This window comes from Barbus barbus (assembly GCF_936440315.1).
Source record: "Barbus barbus genome assembly, chromosome: 20".
In the NCBI taxonomy this organism is placed as follows: Eukaryota; Metazoa; Chordata; class Actinopteri; order Cypriniformes; family Cyprinidae; genus Barbus; species Barbus barbus.
In genome coordinates this window covers 12438443-12455851 of record NC_136748.1, presented here as the reverse complement: position 1 = coordinate 12455851, position 17409 = coordinate 12438443, and the positions used below count along the sequence as shown (strand labels likewise).

General features: G+C 38.1%; 1 protein-coding gene across 1 annotated transcript in view; it reads left to right on the top strand.

Moving 5' to 3' along the window:
* The first annotated feature begins 8104 nt into the window (after positions 1–8104).
* LOC306886490 (arf-GAP with SH3 domain, ANK repeat and PH domain-containing protein 2-like) overlaps positions 8105–17409 on the top strand; it is a 71073-nt gene continuing 61768 nt past the window's right edge. Inside the window, exon 1 of the mRNA XM_079443628.1 lies at positions 8105–8665. Coding sequence (XP_079299754.1) covers positions 8540–8665 — 126 coding nt within the window. The 5' untranslated portion in view covers positions 8105–8539. The remainder of the gene's footprint in view (positions 8666–17409) is intronic.

Below are 17409 nucleotides of genomic sequence, written 5' to 3'. Positions count from 1 at the left end.
CTGGGGTTACTGGATCTTCTACACATTTTAGTTAGTTGGCTACATTTCTAAATTTTATTTAAGCTGTTTTATTTTATTCATTTTTTATTTTTTATTTATTTTTCAATTCCAACTCTCATTTATTTATATGGTCAACCTGTTTGTTTGTACTCTTTATATTATTCTTATTATTACTATTATTAATATTATCTTATGTTGTAGTGGACTTGCATGCTGTGTAAGAGAACTTCCCAATTGTAGCAGTCAGAGACTGCCACCTACTGGTCATAATGGGGATATAAATAAAATCCATGTTCCTATTTTATGCAAGTTGGATCCACATCTAAGGGGTGGAGATTGGTAGGTTTAGGGGTGGGGATGGGTGGGTTTAGGGATCAGGAGGTGGAAATGGATAGGTTTAAGGGTGGAGATGCTGTGGGTTTAGGGATCTGGGGTGGAGATTGGTAGGTTTAGGGGTGGAGATGGGGTAGGTTTAGGGATCTGGGGTGGAGATTGGTAGGTTTAGGGGTGGAGATGGGGTAGGTTTAGGGATCTGGGGTGGAGATTGGTAGGTTTAGGGGTGGAGATGGGGTGAGTTTAGGGATCAGGGGGTGGAGATGGGTAGGTTTAGGTATATGTAAGGTGGGAGGAGTTGGATCTGGATCCAACCACGCCCCCTGGATCTTGTGGGCTGCAGCAAGAAGCTCCTCATTTTATGAGTTTCAATTGTGATTTATTTAATAAAAACTTGTTTTTACCAAATACAAATAAAATAGAATCAGTTAAATAAAATAAATGTCAGTGCCATTATTTGCACCGTTTTGTTTCAACAATATTAGCAAACTACCAAGACATTGATAACGGCATGAATCAGTATAATAAATAACCTATGAATCATTGCAAAATGTGTCATTAATAACTTTTCACATTGCTTTTTCCCCGATTTAGTAACAACTGTGTCTCCATTTCTTAGACAAAGCAGTATGCACAATGAAAGCGATGTGCACAATAAAAACAAAAGCAGGTCATTGTCAAAGCAGCGTTCGCATATACCGCAATTTAGACGATTTGATTTCACACAGCCAAGCCATGTGCAAATAGCAACAGCAAGTTGAAATGTTAACCATTAAAATGATATGCAAATGTCAATGTCTGACAGCGCATGTCCATTATAGAGTTTCAGCAGGATGTCCACAGATTAGCTCTAAACTCGCCCAATTACATTTTGTAATAACACCTGCTTTTTTAGCTTTTGTACTACTTTGCCCAGTGGACTTCATGCTAGCAAACATAATTAAATACTAAATACTATAGAATTTTGATACGGCGCTTAACCCTAAAAGGGCAAAACCATAAAGAGCCATCAAAAAAAAATATTTATTGCTACTTTCCATCTTATTGGGACTCAAATAGTACTTGTTTTTTTGTTTTCAAAACTTGAGTTTTATTTTTTATTTTAATGTTTGTATCCCCAGGTCAGGACACGTCGCCCCATGGGGGGTATAAATTCACTGAAAACAGAACACTTGTTTATCAATGTTTGTTACAACATGGTTGTAATTCCTGAAAGCTTTGGAATACAGACCTAAGGTTGGTCTCTTACACCCAAACTCTATTGAATTTTTTGATGTGGTTTTCTGTCATAAATCAAGAATTTTCTGTCACAGTATCACTTCTATTACAAAAGAGTTACCAAATATGGAACCTTGAGAGCTTTCCAACGATATGTGTTTTGTCAAGATTACAAAAAGATCAGATTTTCTAAAACACAAGCCACAAAATCACAGTCTAGTGTATGTTTTTATATCTTGATTTATATCTTGATTTATATATATAATATATGATTTATATATATATATATATATATACTCCCTGATACAAACATTTAGAGACAGATTATATATATATATATATATATATATATATATATATATATATATATAAACATTTAATTCATACATTTTCTTCTCCCCACAGCTTCTCAAATGTTTGTATCTCCCAGGATACTTGGACACTTTTAGGGTTAACAGACTAAAAAAAATAAAAAATTGTAAATAAGCATGTTTCAGGGAACAGACATATCTTCAAAGGTCTTCAAATATTTTATCACACTAAAGGCTTGAATAAACAACTTTTAAAATCAGAACAGATTTTAAAACGCTAAACATAACATTCTTGCAGATTTTGTAAATGGTTACAAAAGGACTGTGCCCTTCATACACTAACTGTCTGTGAAATCCGTGAACTAACTGCCCAAAATCTGCAGACCGTCTCTGATTTTCAGCAACTAACGGAATTGTCCAGACCGAGGCAGAAATGTGTGCAAAAGTCATGTAGTTTACTCCAGCCTTAAGTTGACTCGTATCATGTGACAAACAAGCAAAAGGAAACCAAGTACCAGTTCCTGCTTTTTATTTTACACAATACTAAAACAACTAGTTGGTCAAAAAAAAAATAAAAGTAGAGAAAGAAAATGAAATGGAAATAGAAAAAAAATGTAGTGTAAAGCACATAATAAAAATGTGGGACACATAAGTGTCAACAGCTACTAACTCACAATGTAAGAAGTATAATGCAAAAAACTTTAAAGCACTTAAATGGGGTAGGTGCACAGCTTACCCCATTGAACAAAAAACAATGCACTTATTTTTCCTCATCGCTTTCAGAGGGTTTCACAGTGTGCCATTTTTTGAAGCAGTTCCTTGAAGGCACAAAGCTACATTGCATTTTGTACAGTACACAGGTGTCTTTACTTTGTGACCTGAAATTTTGCACAGGACACACATTCTCCTCCCACTTGTGGCATCTGACCCGAAATACTCCGGCCAGCATAGCTCTTCCTCCACAGCAGATGGTGCAGAGGTCTCTTAGTCTCATGATGTGAATGGCTCCGCGTCTTCTGATGCGCTGGACGGTATGACATTCCCTACCAGCTCAGCCACGAGTGCTTCTTGAAAATCCTTCTGGGTGAGAGGGGTCTTTTTCTGAGATTTCAACAGATGCCGGTGGAGAATTAAACTGTTCACCACTGCGATAGACAAAATGGAAAAAAAAAATCTTGTACCATTTTTTGGTCTTGTGTATGACATTGTGGTACCCAATCAGGGCATGTGAATGGTCCACACCTCCCATGTATTCATTGTAGTCCCTCGCTGCTGCTGGAATTGTGATTTGGCGCTTTTCCCATTCATTCTTGGGATTCTTGACATGCCTTGAGACGGTAGAGCCATCATATGCCTTGTGAATCGTCAAACACATCAAAACCATTTTTGTGTCCATCCACCTCACAAAGAGGAGCTTACCTTCACAAATCCAGCATATGGATCCTCTCTGCACCCTTTTGCTGAGCTCATTGGACCTTGTTCTAGGAAAGCCCTGTACGTGGGAGCGTATCGTGCCACACGCAAGCATCTTTTTCTCCAGCAAGACCAACAAAAGGCCTGGGCTTGTATAAAAGTTGTCCATATACCATTGTAGCCTTTGCCCTGAAGAGACAGATCCAAGAGGCGTACCACAGAATCATAACTCAGTCCTTTACCTGTGGCCAAAGAAGATTTACCTTCATAAATGAAGAAGTTCCACGTGTAGCCACATGCAGAATCAGCAAGAACGAAGTGTTTGTTCTTCATGTACTGTTTGAAGCCGATTCTCGCTTTTGTCCACCGTCAGCTCTCTGTTTGGATGGAAGTACGTTTCGCATGCTGCTATGATGTCAGTGTACAGAGGCTTGATTTTGAAAAATCTGTCATAGTCTAGAGTCCCCTTTTTCTTTGCATTCTCTCGATCCTCCTCAAGATTGCAAAGATGCAGGTTCCAAGAAAGGGCATGAAAACTGCTTCTGGACATCACTGATTTTGGGAATGGCAAATTGTAAATTTCTTTACCTGACCAGTAATCTACAATAGTTTTTGTGCTGAGGAGCCCCATGTAAATAACAAGCGCAACATATGAATATAGATCCTTCACCTTAAAAGGCACCCACATGAATTTCTTCCCAGCTTCAGTCCTCATTTTTGCATAACTATTTGTGTTCTTCACAATGGTGTTCACCACAGAGTATGGGAAGAAAAGCTGAAATAGTTGCAAGGAGGAATAATTTCTGTCTATGATGAGCTGAGCTCCTGGATTTCGCTTTGGAACTAAATTGGGTAGCACCGGAGCCTCATCCTCCACACTGATGTCTTTCCAAAAGTCCATTTCACTGTCCTCTGACATGCAAGCTGCAGACCTTTTTCTCCCCCGTCGAGAATAAGTTTTTCCTCTGCGTGTTGACCTCGGACTCAAGAAACCACCAACAGAGGATGCGAGGGTGTGGTGATGGGCGATGGGACGATATGACATTTTTTGGGGCTTGGCTCGCTGTCTGCTTCCCATTCATCATCGCTTGAGTCTTAACTGTAACACAGAACAATCACACTGATAAGTGGACATGCACTATACACATGCATATGCAAATGCACACTATACTACTCACAAGCTACACTACTTTCTTTTTTTCTGCTTAATTTTAGGCAGTTTCTATGGAGTTATTCTAATGACAAATATCAAGAGTGCATTATTGTAACGTGATAGCACATCCATGTAATGCGTGAGCAAGAATCTCTCCACTTGCAGGTGGAATTCCTTCGCTCTTGCACAGAACTCTGATGCACGCTTTCAAAAATACAGTATTGCATGTATGTGCTCAAACTTTGTCCTTGCATCAATGACGGCCAGAAGGGCTAAAATGTTAATTCAGTTGAAAAGTAATCCAAGTAAATGGAAGCGAGCTGATTTTAGACTATTCTGTGGTTATTTATTTAATTGTTTAAAAGTTATTTGAGTTAAGTGCTTTTTGTGAACATTCGTTTATTAAATTATTTTATTTAGGCCTAGTGCATTTGTCTTTTGTTGGTGTTGTATATAGTACTGCAATAAAAGTGTATCACATTTAATGCTATATCAACTGTATTGCATATGATATATAATTGAATCATAATTATGATTTTATGTCATAATTATTACTTTTTATTTAATAATTTTGACTTTATCTCATCATGATGTCATAATTGTGACTTTTCCTCTTAATTTCAATTACTTAGTGTCTTGTAATTTTGTCTTTTTTTATCTCATAATTCTTTTTTTCTTTTGTGTTAGAAATGGGATTTCATGCAACAGATTGTCAAGATCACAAATATTATGTAAATGGTTAAAACATAATCCATAGCCATTTATAGCAGTAAGCCTTTTGAACTGTAACATATTGCAGCCTCCTCAATAAGGAATAAAGTTATTCAAAAAGACACCAGCAGAGGTCATATTATGAGCTCTGAGTGGAGAGCATTAGAGTGTAATATTAACATTCAGAAGACAGTCAGCTGTGCAAAATGGGAATTAGAATTACTACTTTGCTCATCATATTAATTATTTTCCTATATTCATAGATTAAAAGCAGATCATTTGACTGGCCTCAAGGGCATTGGGGTCATCAGGGCTCCCAATAATGGTCAAGGTATGCAAACATGCACAGATAAACCAAAACCTGCCATTGTCTTTAACGTCATGTGTCCATAGTAGCTTATATTTTTACAAAAACAGAACTATGTGGTATGCAGCATGAATTATGTTTAAGTTTTGAAGTGACTGCGGTCTTTTGTGAGGATGCAAATACACTCTGTTACAAATATCTTGCTATGAAAAGGTAGTTGCTTTTACAAGTATAGATTGCTTTTCATAAATCAGTATGTTATTTCACTTTTCGAGTGGAAGAAGGTGTACTATCTGTCAAAAAAGAAAGATCATATTACAATATGTTCACATGGATTTTTAAAGATCTTATCATCCGTGCTTGAATAATTCAAAACAAAAAAGGAATTAATATTGAAAATTTTTATGGCAGAAAACCAATACAAAGCATTATTCTGCAGATGTTGTTTTATATTTAATGTTGTGGTCAGAAACAAATCTCTTCAGGTTGTCCACTGGAGCCTATTAAAAGTGAAAATTTTGTGAATTATTTGTGTTGAAAGAACTTAATAACAAACTGATTAATTGTTGTCCTTTTAACCCTTTAGGCGCCAGGGTTTTTTGGAAAAAATGCTGGATTTTGACATCAAGATTTCAAAAGCTTGTGGCTTGAAAGGGCTTAAAGATAGATATCTACTGTAAATTAAAAAAATGTTGGGCATGACCGAAAGTTTATGTGGGGTGTAAATATACTCATCTAATTTGCATATTATGACGTCATCAGGGCTTGAATTTCATAATATTTAGGAAATAGTAGATATTGAATTGATGTTTGATTTTTTTTTGTTTTTTTGTCTTTTTCTCCTCATTCCAAATGATCAGAAAAGAGGAAACCAACAATAAAACAGGAGAAAGTAGTAAATTATTACTATATTACTGTGCCATAGTAAAATACATGTGCCTATTACTATATAGTAGTAAAACGCATGTGAACAGTAGCCTACTTTTTGATCAGTTCATCAGTAATATTCAGGAAATAATAGATATTGAATGGATGGTTGAACTTATTTATGATGTTGTTGTTGTTTTTTTTTTGTCTTTTTATCCTCATTCCAAATGATCAGGAAAAGAGGAAATCAACAGTAAAACAGGAGAAAGTAGTAAATTATTACTATATTACTGTGCCATAGTAAAATACATGTGCCTATTTTTTGATCAGTTGACCAGCTATCTGTCCAATCAGGTATCTATGTGACAGTTTATAGTTCTTGAGAATATGGTACCTCTCATTGCATGGCACAGCGCACAGACCGACCCCACACACCGCACCTGTACTGTCTGCCGGCGGCACTTGGAGCGCGCGCGCTCCGAACAAACAGCGCAATCTGGCAGATCATCAGAGAGAAACAGCTCTCCTATGGACACTAAGACCACGTCCACCCCTGCCACCCCCATCCCCATTGGGCAAAGTGTTGAAATGATCACTTGTTTGTGCTTTGTGAACGATCGCGCCTTGCGCAGCGGCACAATTGCGCGGAAAAGGTGTACCGGGAGAAGCGCGATCATTAGACGGCCGATCGTCATTTCCAAAAGGCAAATATTCCCCTTCAGAGTCAGAATCGGCCAATAACATTTGCAACACATCCTCACAGTACAACTTTTTATTAGCCGTTTGGCGATTTTCTCTCACAAATCTCACAATTTACTCAGACGCTATGAACTGAATTGCTTCCGCATTAATGACACGATAGCTCACTTACTATGCTATTTCCTCGAACAATTTTGGTCTAGTATCGAAGTACTACATGTCTGCCATCTAGTGGAAGGGAATACAAATGAGCCATTACACCAGATTAGGAACTACAGCCCATTTCATGAAGTATGACGTCTTGTCGCAATTTTGCGACTTTGGCGCTTAGAGGGTTAATTATATATGATTTAAAATACCGGCTCGCTATCTCAACCTCAGTTAATATTACATTACAAATCGATAATGGGATTTCTCTGAGAATGTTGCCTGGATTAAGAAAAAACAACTACAAAATATCTATTTTTTCCCCAATGATTTAATGTACACTTTTACATTTGTGACTTTTCTGATTATCAATGCTGATTCAGTTGCACATAATAAAGACTGGCTCCTTTTGCCCCAGCGATTACAGGCCTCAGCAATTAGAGAATAATCATCTTAATTAGTCTTTTGTTGTGGAGGCAGGGGGTGTGAAGCTTATATTGGAACAGACATGGCACTAATAAAGAAGCACTCTTATTCTACAGATTAATGAATTTATATCCAGGAAGGAGGGAAGGGTTTCTTTTTTGAGGCACAAAAAAGAAACCTTTTTTTGTATTCTTAGCAGATATCATTAGCATATAACGAAATATAATTCACACCCTTAATATTTAGGGGGGAAAAATGAACGTGATGTTCTGGGTTGAGAAACGTCAATAAGGACTTCAGTATGTTACTCACACAATGACTTAAGAAGTCTTGAAAATTGTCTTATGATGGCATGCGTTTCTGAATGAAAACAATAAATGTCCTTCTCCACCTTAAGAGAGGCGCTCATGATCCTAAAGGCGAGCTACAATCAGGCCACGCCCTACGTCCGTTCCGATTGGCTCAAAGCTGGCAGCTCTGGTTCCTCATTGGTCGCTCCTTTCCCATTGAATCTCCTCCACCTTTACTTTGTCAATTTCTGCGCTTTCATTGAATTGCTCTGCAAGAGCTGCATCGATCTGAAGCCTGCAGCAATCCCAGCACCACAGTGTACACTCCTGACCCTGAACAGATGAGGACTACATCAGTAGACTGGTTTATAATCAAACGGGTGAACTGAATCCGCACTTGCACGGGAAGAAGTGAGAACCAACACCGTGGGAGAGAGATTTCCCGTCGGATAAGCCTCACTTCTCTGTAGTTGGCTAATGATTTTTATTAATTTCCAACTTGTCTTAATCCACCGAGGACAAAACACAGCGATGATAAGACTTCAGGACGCTCATGAGAGTTTTATTTCGTCATTTTATCTCTGAATTTCGACATTAAGTGCACCCCAACCGGTTATTACGAGGATTAAAACCGATATTTGTGGTTTTTACGAAAGGAAATACAATGCCGGACCAGATCACAGTGGCGGAGTTTATGGCGGAGACGAATGAAGATTATAAATCGCCCACCGCCTCAAACTTCACCACTAGAATGACTCACTGCAGGAACACTGTAGCCGCACTGGAGGAGGTGAGACCCCTAACTTTATCTAACCGATTGTTAAAACCTTGCTGACTGTTTTGCTTACTTACAAGACCACTAGAGTCAGCTATTGCCCCCCTTGGAGTTACTAAATGAGTTACTGAGGAGGCAAATCCTCGCGCCCTCTTTGTTGGTGCCTCACCCATTAGACAGCTGCTGTATTGCATTGTCTCATCCTGATGAGATATAATAAACCACAGGCAGTTTGATTATTCATTGCATATTTAGATAAAATACCATGCACAGGCTAAAATAGATATACACTAATTGGGTTAGAATTTATATATAGTTGATCAAAAACTGTTACAATTAACACTTCTTGTATTACTTATTCAGCATCTCACATCTTATCCTTCAGAGCTGGTTTTTGGCTGGTTGACCAGCTACAATATTCTAAAACCATCCTGACATCCTTGAGATATGCAACTTTGGACATCATAATGAACACCTGCAAAAAAGATCAAAAACCAGACTATGGTTCAATCTGGTTTACGATGTTCTCACAGCCTGGCTAAGATGCTGTTGCTGGTCTCCTAAATTGGCCAAGCAGGTGTTCATCTAGTTTAGTTTGTTGGCAAGCCTGAAAAGTGTCCAGAACTCCTCTAAAACCAGTAAAGACGACCGTATTAGACCAGGTTCCTAAACACATCTTCCAGTTTATACTGGATTTTCAAGTAAGGAATACTAATACGGTGCATCTAAAGTTCATAGTGTCTAGATTATATAAAACATCTCATAAGTGACTGAAGCCTCGCCCTGACTAGATATAAATAGCCTTTCTCAGCTCTGATGGGCTCTGCTGCTTTTGCATTTTGTTGAATAGAGACAGCTTCCTGTGGGATCTGCATCATCACAGGTTCAGATTATAACCGTGATAGATGCTGCAGGCTGTATGAACTTGTTATGAAGTATACAGATAACAGTAATGCAATGTGTCGAGATGTTATGCTATCTTAGATAGGGTTGAAACAGTTGCTATGTGACTGTCGCTGATATTAATAGCAAGGTGTTTTGTTTGGCAGGATATTTGACTGGTTATGGCTCGAATCCACATTTCGTAATGCCATTGGGTTAAATGATTCCTGTGCTTTGAAGGTAATTCTACAAATGGCTAACTGCGTTCTGTCCTGGCTGTGTGTTCCTATGAGGAAGCCTGGAGCTAAATAATTGTTTTTGGTTTTCCTCCGTTTGCATGCTGTTTGTTCACTCTTTTGCTTTGTGGTAATTGCTTCGGGGACATAAATAGTACCGTCCACATATTTGCAGTTTTATGGAATCGTTGTAAGTTGGGTGTTTTTGCGATTCGTTTAACACTCACCAACATACAGAGTCCGAATCTGTATTTGTCAGAGTTTTTCCAGATGTCATTCCCTGTTCTGCATTGTGATTGGTCTGTAGCTGCGTTCACAGGAAATGTTCATGATTCTTCTCCGTATTGTCTCATCACTTTGAAACGGCTTCCCTCATGGGTCTCATTGCTTCAGCCACCATTGAAGCAATGAGACCTAAGGGCTTAGGAGACCTAAGGGCCTAATTTAACTTACAGCTTTTGCCAGATAATAAACAGGACAAGATAGAAGGAATTATCATTTCTTTTTAACGCAATTAAACTGGAAAACAAGTTAATTTGAGGCCTGCAGTTGTAAAAGCTTCAGCCACAGGGGAAATAAAGGCCGTAAAATATTACTGCGCAGTTTGAGATGACAATATCTGGTTTAGAAGTGCGTGAAAGTAAATTATTGAAACAGTGTTTGGTCTTCAGTTAGGCTGTTCTTAACCAAACATTCACTTACATTTGGACTTCTAATGTTTCTACATGGCAAACATATGAAGTAATTAATCTATACAAATGCTCTTCCAGCATATATTGATTGCGTCTCGTTAGTCTCGAGTCACTTTATGAGTAAAATGATCTTTTTAGACCACAAATCAGATGATGGACTCTGAAACATATTAGTGTTTTTAGTTTAATAGCCTCTCTCTTCCATGCCATGGGAGAGTGGGGTTGATTTATGGTCGGATGTGTCCTTGTCTTATTGTGAGGTTAGCTGAGGGCAACGGGTTCAGAATCAATAAGCACCAGCGCTTCATATGATACCTGTATCTTCTCTCACATTTATCTCAGTGTTGATTTTCTGGTATGACGTTTGCCTTAGGACATGGATATAAACAGCCAGACTTTCTTTTAAGTAAGTTTAACCTACTTTTATAAATTTAGCCTACTTTTGTTGGCCAAAGAGAGCCTAGCCTAGTTCAAACTGAGCATAAGCTGACTCTCTAGTTCAGATGTTGGCAGGAGTTTCGTCTCATCGGTTGCACTTTATCTTTAGAAAGTGTTTCAAACACATTTGAGGCCAGTACTGCCCACTCTTGTGTGGTTTTAGTACATCTTTGTGCCTTCCACACAGAGTTCACAATGTGTCAGTGAAGTGTGTGATCCCGCTGAATGACTCCGCTAGGGGATTACAGAGGGAAAGTTGGGAAATCACTATGGTATTACTGGTATTCCTAAGAAATATTGGCATTGACCTTGTTGCCTGCTGAAAACCTATGGAGGTTGAAGTCAGTGGTGTGTTTTTATCTAGACATCATAATCAGACAAAATAAATAATATAAAACTAATTTCTTAGTTCATATTAGCTAATACATTAACAAATGAGCCCCTTTTGTAAAGGTGTAAACATGATTGCTTATGTAGAACACAAAAAAATAGGGTTAACTTATTGTCATTAGGTATATGTTTTTGTCCTACTCAATTGGAACCTACCCTGTGTAAAAAGCCTATGACCTATTCACGTATTTGTAGAGATAAACATTTAAATTTTTATGAACGGCTGTTCAACTGACACACATATTTGCATGCCGTCAATGCGACAGATTGTTTTAAGCAGAGGTCTTCTAATCTCTCTTCCAGCCTACTGTGAAGAAAAGGGCCAACCAAAAAGAAATGCACATGCCTGCAGAATATTTTTTTCTGCATTTGTCTAAACGGATGTTTTGCATGCGAAAATCTGATTTTCCTGTCAGATATTAATGTTGGTTTACTCTGTGGAAAAAGCTGGTTGATGTTGCAGTATAGTGTTCAAAACAGGCCTTATACTGATAACCAGCTGTGGATGGTCACCAGCTGAACCAGTCTAGTTAGGATGTATTCTACTTGGATTGGTTCTTGATCACTAGTGTCAACAATGCTGATGGAACCAACAGCTGCTCTGTGGAACAGGTGAGGTTCGGGGTTGATATTACAATGGACAAAAGCTAAAACAACACTAGCACCTGTCACTCCTTGTGAAATAATTAGAAAGTCAGTATGAAATTGCATTTGCATCCCATTTACTTACAGGATGCATTTTCAGATGAAACAAGATATTCAACTGGGAAAATGTAAGAAGTAAAATGAACATGGACTTTATCCATCAGGATTTGATTGGAAAATAAGCAAACCTTGGTGATATCAGCCGAAAAGGAGAGTTGTTTGAGATGAAGTGCTTCTCTGGTGGTCACCATGTCCCTTTCCCAACAGATTCTGGAATTCTGTTTCTCACATGATAAATGCTGAAAGACCCTGAGTCCCTGATGACATCTTGGAAAAGTGCGGTTGAGGAAATTCCATTAATTGGGTGGAGCAGGGTGCATTGATCTGCTAGGGTTCACAAGTGCACTGGCCTTTGTTCAGTAGTGTTAATGGGGGCAGGGAGGCCCTCCATCCCGTCCAGGGGGTTTGTCACAGATTACTAGGGTCAACTCCCTTTTCAGGGCCATTGTGAACTGTCAAGCTCTACTTCTTCATTAATGAAGTTCCCGCCATTGATTTGTTGCTGTGTCCTTTAAAGACAGTCATCCGTTTTCCAGAGGTGCTTGTCGCTTTAACTTTTAGCAAACTCAACCGCATATGTGAGGACTCTTTGACTCTTTGGTTTTTCCTAAAATGTGTGAACACCACCTGCATGTCCACATTTTGACAGGCTCTCTTGAGCGCTGCTATTTTTACAGCAGCTGAATTTTTAATGTTGCTGCTGAAATCTTATAGACATGAGGAGTGTGATACAGCATTGCTTGTTCATCTCTGAAAAACAAATACAAATCCTGCAGAATTCCAAAGGTTTGTCATGTTTTAATTTTCACATTTTTTAAGGAATAGCTCATCCAAAATGACATTTTTATTTACACATTCTCATGTTTTTCCAGACCTGGTTAAATTTGAAGGAATATTCATACAGCTACTTTCCACGCAACAGCTGTTTATAGTGACCACATCTGTAAAGATGCAAAAAAGACAAACACACCATAAAAGCAGTAGTATTACAGTTTCTCCCATATGGTTTGTACACAGTGGCTCTTCAATGTGGAGAGTGTGAGAAACGTTTCTTATGCATTGAATGCTTCTCGAGCACACACATTTGGTCTTCATTTTGTCAGATTGTGCCTTCATCAGTCTCCTGGAGTTTACACACTCCCTTGCAGTCGCTTTAAATTATAAAGCAGTCATTAAAACAGGAGCCAATGTCTGTCTATCCATGTTGCTATTTGTTTTTTCAGGTATTCTGAGTTAAACTAATCACTAGACGCCTATCTTTTCCTCCTTTTACTGTTGGAATAGGGCCTAAATTGTCAGTGTTCAGGGGGAGATAGTTTTCTGGCTTTACCTGTTTGACAGTTGTCTTCCTTGTCCAGTTAGCTAAATAAATATTTAGACATTTGTTATGTGTCAAAGGAAAGGGATCCATTCATTATATTAAAAAGAGTAAGCAGGGTATTCTTAAAAAAACAAACAAAACAAAACAAAAAAAACCCATCAACTTTTATGAAGAAAGTCATTCGGTGCGTCATCCCTTTAAGACGGCATCTTAGATCTTGGGTTAACCATTAATCCGATGGGCAAGGTGACATGGTTTTTGTGTTTTTATGTTAATAGCTGAACTCAGGTGCTAGTTTTGTGGAAGAGCTGTGGTCTGTCCAGTATGTCTCGTAACAGTTGATGTGCTATGTAGCCAGTAGGACATAAATAAGTTTTTTTTTCTTTGAAGTGCCTACTGCAGGGCAAAAGGTCTTCCTGTTGACAAGTACTTCCACTAAAGGCAAAAGGACCTATGAACTAATGAGCTTTCAAGAGATGAGGAACCTTCACTAATTATCACGAACATCACATATGTTTAATTTGCTTAAATGTTTTCCAAAATTGGGGTTGGTGTGCTAGTTCAGTTTCGTAGAGTTTCTCTACAGGACTTTGACCCAGTCAAGTAGGTAGTTGTCACTCACTCACTCACTCACTCACTCACTCACTCACTCACTCACTCACTCACTCACTCACTCACTCACTCACTCACTCACTCACTCACTCACTCACTCACTCACCCACCCACCTTAAACAATGGAGGTTTTGTTGAGTTGAACTGCCATCAAGACAAGAGTGGTCCACACAGCTTTAGTTTGTGCTGTTTTCTTGCCTGGCAAATTAGTCCATTAGTAATGTGTTTTAAGGTAGTGATGACACTTGTGCGTATGTTTGTAGGTGAGCGTTTTAACTCTAGCGCTCTAGAGTTACCTTCTTTTTTTTATGGAGCACTTAACAGCAGTCCTGAGGGAGATTGTGTTTGTTTGACACTGGTTGCTTCAGGCAGTCCTGTGACGCTACAAGAGACGAGTCTCAATAAAACCTGTTTGAGTTAATAGAGCGCATTATTTAGCCTTGTGAAATCACTCAAGCAAAGGCCATTGTGCTTTTTTAGTAACGGTTTCTATTTATGGCACAACAAAAATACTTTTTTTGCTATTGTCTTTGTCTATGTGACATTAAATTGCAGTTTTCGTGTTCTCAGCATGCATCATTTTCTAAAAGGGTGATGGTTATTTTGGCTTATTCCAATTTCATAAATCTGATTTTATTTTTTAAGTAACATTTATTTACTAAAGTGAGCTGACATGGTCATGGTGTGGTAAGATTTATTTTTATTTTTTTAAAGGTCATTGCTTCTGTGGAGGGCGTGATGTTTCTTTGCCCTGCCTAGGCCAGCTAAACCAAGACTAGTCTGTAGTATAAAGAAGCTGATCTGAGTCTTATAGTCAAGTAAAGCATGGTCTGGAACTGTAATCCAGTAAAAATGGGCCTGTAAAATCTGCTAAATCCCAGACTAATCTAGTAAATACTAGAACATTCTGTAGTCTGGCCAGCCTAATCTGTAGTCATGTCTTTAATGTAGTCATGTAGTCAAGTCCAGCTTTGTTTGTAGTGTGGTAAAACCCAGGTTAGTTTGCAGTCTAAGAAAAACAAAGCCTGTTCTGTAGTCTTGTAAAACCCAGTTTAGTGTGCAGCCAAGTAGAGTTGCACAATTAATCGAAATCAAAATGAAATCACAATTAAATTGTTAAATATAAATCCACATTCGAATGCAAAATCGTTGCATTTTTAGCTTTTTTAGACTATCCAGTTGAACCTACTGGATATGGCGCTGCTACGTTGTTCAGGAGTCTATAACAAGTCAGTAACTATCTGCAGCATTGTGAAACCCAGCCTCACACTATGTAGTCTAGTAAAACCAGTATTGTTCTGTCAACTAGGAAAGCCCAGCCTATTCTGTAATCTAGTAAAGCTTAGTCTGTAGTCTAGAAAAGACCAGTTTAATCTTTATTTAAGAGAAGTCTGTAAAAAGTCAGTAACAATGTGCAGTGTTGTAAAACCCAGCCTCATAGTATGTAGTCTAGTAAAACCAATATCGCTCCGTAAACTAGTAAAACCCAGTCTAACTCTAACGCTCTTCAGCTGCATGGCTCCAGAAGGAAGAATGTAAGCTATACTCCGGTCATGTGTTTTTAAATGAGCTGCAGCTTTTCTTTCTGTTTTCTCTCCTCTCACGTCTGAAGGTGGTTTACTTAGTGGGCTGTGTAGATGTGCCACGTTGCCACAGCAGCTTGTGCCATGCATCATTTTTAGCCAATTTACACTAAATCGACTATTTTGTACTCTCTAGAATTAAAGTGCAGTTTACTATCAATTTTTTGATGTTGAATGTGTGAGAAGGTGGATAAGGATGAATTCAGACCACTGCGGTGTACATGGAAATATTGAAAACAATACTGCTGTTTTAAGAACGGTGGCATTAACTGCTTTAATCACACTCTTGGTCCCTCTGTTGTGTGTTTGTGAACAAACTGTGTCGCAGGCTGAGCTAATAAACCCTTGCTGTGGTCCCAATTGGGCTGGTGTAGCAAACAAGGTGTTCTGGGAGCATTATTGAGAGGATATGCCATAGCAACCACATTAATGGAGCTCACTGGTCTACACACACACACAATATTAAAAGCCCCCAGCACAGTGACCCCCCTATTCTTCATTCATTTGTGGGCAGCTCTTTAAAAATATCATGTCTTGTGTGTAGCTCTTTGAAATTCATGCTACATTGTTTTGATGCTACATGAGTGTCTGCAAACCACATTTAGCAATTCAAGAGCGATGATGGATGTCAGTTTCCATTATAGACATTGTTCTACACAAACATTGGGGTCAAGCCAGATACCAAGTGAGAAACTAGTTTCCTGAGTTTAGTGGTAGAGTAAATGACCGGAGAGCTGTATTTTGAATTCCTTTAAATTCCTCTTTCTGCAACAGCCCATGACTGGGAAAAGGCTATTCTTGTTTCTGAATGGCAGTGACACTCAATTATAGTGCCCTGGAATAGCTCTGTGTGCATCTAGTGAAGAAATCAGATGACCATTTCAGAAAAACAGAGAAACCAATACAGAGGAATTCTTGATTATTATTTTTTATTTTTCCTGCTTATACCACTATTGACAAAGTAAGTTGTTTTACTGTTTACATGCTTGACACACTAAGAAGATGTCACTGTTTGACCCTGGGTCAAAGAGTGCATTAAAATACTGGGCAACCCTCCAGATCTGATCCCTTTCTGCTGCTCAAAAACATCTGTTTGAGTCAAAATTGAGAGGCTTGAGGAAATCAGAAACAGATTAGCTTGTGAAATGAAAACCTCTGTGAGAAAATCTGTTTTTGGTGGAGCTGACAAAGTAGATATACTCTTTGTATTCATGTTGGTTCTATATAATTTTTGAAAAACTTGTGTACTTGTATTTTCAAGAGAATTTGTATTTAATATCTCTAAAAAATTAATGTGGTCATGTTTTTTCTTGTACCTTGAATATACATTTAATCATGTTTTCCAAAATGTCTTTAATGTCATTTTTATTAGGGTATTTTTGTTTTACAAACATCATAATCTTTTTAATTAAATATCTTTAAGTTTTTGGGGAGTCACAACACATTTTACAACCTGAAGTGTCTTGTCATAAAAAGATGCAGTCATTTTAAGAGATTTAATAACACCGTCATTATAGTCTTACCTGCTTATTTTCACCATTTGTTAAGTAATCGTTCTTTTACTGAGGTTTTCGTCTTCATTATGATATCAGGACTATTGTTGACTTTGTGCAAAAAATGTCAAAATGATATTTCAAATCAGAAATTTACAAAAATAGATAAATTAAATTAATTCGGTGTATAAATTGCAATGGCTATGTATTTTTAATAATTTAATAACCAAAATTGACCTATATTACAACATTGTTTGCATGAAGATAAGCTGAACTCTCTTTTACGTTTGAACTGAGACCAATTAGACACTTGAGAGTTAGAGCTCACCCATGCCTCCATCACACGAGTGGACCACACAGGGTGGAGTTTACTGCCTGTCTGGGCTATCAGACTGCTCCATAATAAC